At 35.5% G+C, this 6,706-nt stretch overlaps 1 protein-coding gene across 6 annotated transcripts; it reads right to left on the reverse strand.

Annotated features, from left to right (window-relative positions):
- Positions 1-1,747: 1,747 nt before the first annotated feature.
- On the reverse strand, positions 1,748-5,336 carry LOC145156890 (uncharacterized). 6 transcript variants are annotated; one of them, XM_079076131.1, is made up of 8 exons: positions 5,165-5,336; positions 5,031-5,071; positions 3,843-4,379; positions 3,657-3,775; positions 2,991-3,575; positions 2,560-2,904; positions 2,307-2,473; positions 1,748-2,020 (listed from the first exon to the last, which is right to left on the reverse strand). In XM_079076131.1, exons 3-7 carry the CDS (start codon positions 4,350-4,352, stop codon positions 2,395-2,397), a joined length of 1,638 nt encoding a protein of 545 aa, XP_078932257.1. In that variant the 5' UTR covers positions 4,353-4,379; positions 5,031-5,071; positions 5,165-5,336; the 3' UTR covers positions 1,748-2,020; positions 2,307-2,394. The 6 variants fall into 6 exon arrangements, with proteins under 6 accessions (XP_078932257.1, XP_078932244.1, XP_078932239.1 ...); XM_079076118.1 differs by lacking the exon at positions 1,748-2,020 and adding an exon at positions 2,055-2,239 and having other exon boundaries at positions 3,843-4,372; XM_079076113.1 differs by lacking the exon at positions 1,748-2,020 and adding an exon at positions 2,055-2,239.
- Between the last annotated feature and the right edge of the window lie 1,370 nt (positions 5,337-6,706).

Consider the following 6,706-nt stretch of genomic DNA (forward strand, 5'->3'; position numbering starts at 1 on the left):
TCGGGCACTATCAGGATTGTTCTTAGCTTCGCTATTTCTCACATTGGCCAGTTCATCAGTTAGATGTCAAAAATGTTTTTCTTCATGGTCATCTTCAAGAGACTGTATACATGCATCAACCAACAGGGTTTCATGACATATCTCATCTCGAACATGTCTGTTTACTTAAAAAGTCGTTATATAGACTCAAACTGGCACAGCAGGCTTGGTATCACCATTTTGCTCAATTCATCACATTCATGACTTTTCTAATAGTCACTCTGATTCGTCATTATTTGTTACAGACAGGGTGAGCAGCTTGCATACCTTCTTTTGTACGTGAATGATATTGTATTGACAGCCTCCTCTACGGGTCTCCTTCAACGGATCATTACCACTTTACGCTCCGAGTTTGCAACGACAAGTTTGGGTTCTCTGATTTATTTTTTGGGCATTGTTTTCTCTCGTGATCGTCATGGAATGTTTTTATTTCAACAAAAATATGCTACTAAGATTCTTGAGTGTGCTCACATGCTTAATTGCAAGTTGGCCCGTACTCCTGTCGACATCTCAGCTAAGCTTGATGGCATTGGTCCGCCAGTTGTTGATCCAACAAACTACTACAGTCTTGCAGGAGCACTCCAGTGTCTGATTTTTACTCGCCCTGACATCACCTTTGCAGTTCAGCAAGTGTGTTTATTTATGCATGACCCCAGCGAACCTCACTTCTCGGCTCTTAAACGCGTCCTAAGGTACATTCGGGGCACTATTGTTCATGGTCTTCAGTTATATGCATCCCCTTCTCGGGGTTTAGTTACCTTTTCTGACACGGATTGGGTCGCCTGCCCCACGTCTAGACGATCCACATCAGGTTATTGCGTTTTTCTTGGACCTAATCTTCTCTCTTGGTCGTCTAAGAGACAGGGTACCACTTCTCGGTCCAGTGCCGAAGCCGAGTATCGGGGTGTTGCTAATGCGGTTGCCAAGAATAGCTGGCTTCACAATCTATTACCTGAACTTCTCTATCCCCCTCTCACTACCACTCTTATTTACTGTGATAATGTGAGTGTATCTATGAATCTTGTTCAGCTGAACGCACAAAACACATTGATATATATATATATATATATATATATATATATATATATATATATATATATATATATATATATATATATATATTCATTTGTTCGAGACACAGTTGCTTTAGGACAGGTCCGTGTTCTTCATGTGTCAACTTCTCAATATGCAGATATTTTCACCAAAAGGCTTCCATCCTTGTTATTTCTTGACTTCAGATCCAGTCTCAACTTCCGCTCAATAACTCCCGTTCTGACTGTGGGAGCTGTCTGGCGTATACTTTAGTATTGTTATACATATTGTATTGTTTATTGTATTTGAGCTATATTTTGTGTGGCCCAGTGTATTTAGCCCACAATTGTCCAGTGTATTTAGCCCACAGTTGTTTAGCCCGTATTATGTATATATTTGGTGATAGAATGCAAATGGAAGTTGTGGAAAATATTGTTCCTAACAATGAAGTTAATGAGCATTATAAATCATTAGAATATCATGATAAATATTCATATGACCAAAGTGTCCTTATAGAATAACGTTATGGAATTCTCATGAAAAGTACATTATGTCAAAAGGGACAAGTATTGGAATAAATTTGCACTATCTTACGAATAATATGAATTATTGATTTTAACGGAGTTGAATGAAAGGAAAAAGAAGGAATTCGGGAAAACACAAGAACACAAGAGGATTGTCGTTGTTGGTTCATGGTTGACCCAACTAGCAAGGTGAGCACATAGTGTTTTTATAAATGGATACATGTCACAATTGCAATGTTTTAATGATACATGCTTTTACTTGATGTTATCCTTGTTTTGATACATAGTATCTTTCACTTGGTACATGGAATTATATTATGTGTTTGTATTGTTTTGGAACTTAGTCTTCCTTATTTGTATTGAATTGCTATGAAAGAGGCTCTGAGGGCTATGAGTTAGTCAACCATGACACTCCCAACCAATCCCTGCAATGCATCCCACAATCCCATAAATGTACCATGTATAAGTGTATTTGATATATAAATATTAAAAGAACAAACCAATGCAACAATTCCCCAAATCCAAATCAATATACATAAACTAACAGAAGATGTAAGTTTTTTTTTTTTTTTTTGGATTTGTCATTAGTGCTAAGCTATAGCATCTTCATTTCATCACCACACAATACCGATGATCAGTAGGACCTGAGGAAAATTCAAAATCAAGACAATAAACAATTGAATCAATCCAAAAAGTATTAATGTAAATTACCTGATTAAAAAAACACTGTTGTTATCTTTCTTTCTTATTCCTTCTGCTAATTCCCATGCTCTATAAGTCTTGAACTTGTACTACTTGTTCACCTCACACTTTCCTTTAGCTTCGACCAGTTTATTTTCTGAGCACATTTTGAGCATATACACATGTGTGCACCAGATCTGAATAAACATTATAAATAATTAATTCCATGTTTAATTGAATGAATCTTAATGTAATGATTTTACGTTTTAGAAAAAATCCTTACCTTTCTTCAGGTAATGATTCAAAACCATCATCACAACATAAGTAGCAAGATGATGACTGATTCAGAGCTAAATTAAGCTCTTGATGCACTGATTTTTGCATATCTACACACGCCTCCAGCATCCTCTGCATTTCATTCATTCTTTCTTGAAGTGCATCCATATCGACCCTTAACCCATTGATTATCTCCCTTTCCTCCTCTGTTTGGGGGATAACAACTGATGATGAATCAACAGCTTCATTTTGTGATTCAAATGCTTGATTTTGTCGATTCACATATGATTGCATCAACAGATGATTCAGTCGTGCACCAAAATCACTTTGAAGAAGATTAGAGACTGTTCTTCTACAATCGCGAATGATTTTCTGAATTAGTTTGATGATTTAGGTATCATGAAATTGAACTGTGATTGGATCTATGAATTTATCTACCTGTTTGTAAGTTGCGTGAGTTCTAATCTGCTGTCGTTATTATCATCATCATCGAACCAATAGAATGCGTTACTCCTACTTTCTAGGGTTTCAATCCACTCTTGCGAATCGCTTCTTACTGGTGAATTGACATCTATACCCTCGTCTGAGTTGGTCCGAGTTAAATGATGCCATTCATTGTCGTCTTCTTCTTCTTCTGTAACTGATTCATCCCAATCTTCTTCCGCCTGTGAAATTTCTTGCCAATTTAAGCTATCTGTACTTGTCTGTAAAGAAAGTAAACGCACAACTTCATCATCCACTTGAGATCCTTGTGGAAATTCAGCGTGATGAGTGATTTGATTTGTTTCTTCCATTGAATCATCTCTTTCTTCATATTGCATGATAAAGTCATCATCATCATCGTCGTCGTCGTCATCATCATGTCTTTCTCCTACTTGTGAAGAAAACTGTTGTGGACTTGTTAAATTATTTGTTTCAAATTCTTTACCAATTTCATGAATGATTTCTTCAGCTTGTTGGATGTTGTCATTGACCTCTGAAGCATTTTTGTCATAGTTATTCAATTTAGAGAGGAAGCCTTTCCTGCAGTCATATTATGAAAGGACATAATCAGATCAAAAACTGAATGAAATATGAAAAAAATGAAATGGATAAAATGTATACCTTATATCAGATACAGAATGTGTTTGCCTCAATAACCCTAATTCACTTGCTGCAACAGAAGCCTGTTTTTGATCTTCTACAAATCTTTGATTCCTCAAAAATCTACCTTTCAGCAATGACTACAACAGAATCATAGCATTAGTATTTTGTACAACAAAGAAAGATACACCATTTTGTAATATTGACCTGAATTCGAGGGCGATGAGGGAAATTTGATACGAATTGATTTTTCAATAAATCTTCAACCTCTGTTTTCCTTTCTTTCACAAACTTCGCTAACAAGTCCAGAACAGCCTGTCTACCATATATCCTACGGATAAATACCGATTCTGCCCTTGGACAATTATTCATACGTGAACTATACAGTGTATGACCTTCAAAGCTTTTGCTTCCCCAATCATGGAAAACTTTTCTCACGCGCTCTTTTGCTGGAACATCAAGAGAAGGAGAACGCTGCAAGCATAATCCATTATTATGAACTGCTACTTGATTTTGGTTTTGAGGACATTCGTTTTCAATTTCATTGGTATCTTCACTTTCAATGCTTTCGCATTTGCCCTCACTTTCAAGATCCTGCCACATTTTCCTGATGGATGATGTTCTTGTGGTTGATTTCTCTTTATTATTAATATATGAATCAAGTGACGCCTTGTGCAATCCAGCAACTGCCATTTTCTTCACATAAGAATTATCCATTGTTCATTGAAATCCTGGACCTAAGAACTGTAATTTAATTCGAAAATCTCACGGAATAAATATTGATTATCATTATTTGGAGGTAGTATAGATGTATAGTATAGGCGAAATTAATTCATATGTTCTGCCTTTGTAGATTAGACAGAAAAAACAAAAACAAAACAATCTTACAGAAAATAACAAAATCAAAAAAGAATATAAAGCTATTGAAATAAATACAATAAATAAATCGACTGAAAATAGTGAACAGACATGTGAAATGTTCTATTATATACTTTACGTCTCCACAAATTCTTCATTAGCATGAGCGAAATCAAATCGCCTAATCATAGAAATGAATAAAAAATGATACGACAGAAATAAATAAGTTCATAAAAGATAATAACACAGTCTGTATATATAGATTCAACATTTAAAAAAAAAAAAAAAAAAAAAAAAAAGTCCTTGAAAATGATAAACCAAAAAGTTATGAACCGATTGAAACAAATGAATACAGCAAAATAATCAAGACCTGTGAAATGCTCTGTTCATTACGCCTCCAATTTCTTCAGTAATAAGAGCAGAATCAAAGTTCATAATCATAAAATGAACGAAGTATGATCCAATTGATATGATTATATAAATATTTTTCGTAGAAAAAACAATCTATGAACCTGTGAAAATTCTTATGTTGTTTACCTATTTACTCCTTTACACCTCCAAATTCATCTGTAACATGACTGAAAAGTAAAGAATCATGTCATAAAAGCAACAAAGCATACACCGTTTGAAATAAATAAGCTCATAAAAAGTGAAAATGCTCTGTTAATTACCTCTTTACGCATCCAGATTCTACAGTAACATGAATGAAAATTAAACAACTCTGTCAATAGTAGGTATTAGTCACACCATTGTAGAGAGAGAAAGTATGAGAGAGAGAGAGAGAGAGAGAGAGAGAGAGAGGTGAGATGAGGTGAGGGGGGCACGTTTTCTCTTGAAGTCGCATAAATTGTGCCTCAACTGCAACGTCTAATTTTGAAGGCGGAGGAAAAATGGGCTATTGTAAAAAGACTATTCTACCCTTTCCTATTTTATTTTGAGAATTTGCCTTTTTACTTGCTTTCCTGCAAGGAATTTGTTGAGTCTTGAATTCAACGGTAAGTCTGAGAAGATGACGAGACGGGTCCATAGTAAAGATAAATACGATGTCGTGTGACTCACTGTTTTCCTCTTTTTCTTTTTTTCTTTCTTACTTTATTATGTTCACGTTTAAACCGAATAACTATTTTATAAAAATTAGTATGATCCCACATTTAAGATAAACCGAATAAAATATTTTATAAAAGTTAGTATGATCCACAACTAAGATAGTACCAAAGGGAGCATGCAAATCTAAGTTGTAAAGTACCTAAACCATCTTATCAGAACTATATTTTGGTTTATTGAATAATCAATAATGTGTTAAATATTGTTCGGTTAGGCTACAAGGTGTGATTAGAATCGTAATGAACCACACCCAAAAACATCACATTTTGCTTTACGATTAGGCTGCCCGGCGTGGAGACCTCTCCACGTGTGAAATGCTTACGTGGAGGGTCTCTCCACGCATGAACACCGCCCCCATTAATGGTGGGTTGGTTGTGACGTGAAGTCAAGGACGGACGAAGACGAAAGACGGGATCGGTTGGGGCTTTTTGACCGCTGAAAAGCATTAAATAAAAAAAATGTTTTTTATTTTTACTTTATTCTCTCTATATATAAACCCATTTTTACACATAATTTTCAAAACAAACATACAAACTCTTTCAAATCAAACACACACATTCAACAAAAAATGGATAGCGATTCTGATGACGAGTTGGTTTTGCACACACTATTGTCTGCGGCACAAGACATGATTCATGCGAGAGGCGAAAGTTCTCACCGCGAGAAGAAGCATAGAAAATGGATCAACCGGGAATGAGAGGCGGCAAATAAACTTTTGGTACGTGATTATTTTGCCCATGTTAGTTTATATGACCTATCGAGATTTGAAGAACGTTTTCATATCAGTAGAAATTTATTCTTACGTATAGCTAGAGATTTAGAACGTAATTATGAGTTTTTCCAATTACGATGGGATGCTAGAGGTAAACGTGGTTTTACTACAATACAAAAATGCACGGCTGCTCTTAGACAATTGGCATATAGCATAACCGCACACGCTTCAGATGAGTATTTGAAAATGTCTGAGAGGACAGGTCGAGAATGTACATATCTTTTCTGTGAGTATGTTATAGAGCTTTACCGTGACATATACTTGCGACATCCGACTAAAAGTGATGTCGAACAGTTGTATGTCGTGCATCAAGCTAAACATGGTTTTCCAGGGATGC

The sequence above is a fragment of the Lactuca virosa genome, chromosome 1, assembly GCF_052849685.1.
Source record: "Lactuca virosa cultivar CGN04683 chromosome 1, Lactuca_virosa_CGN04683_v6, whole genome shotgun sequence".
Taxonomy (NCBI): domain Eukaryota; kingdom Viridiplantae; phylum Streptophyta; class Magnoliopsida; order Asterales; family Asteraceae; genus Lactuca; species Lactuca virosa.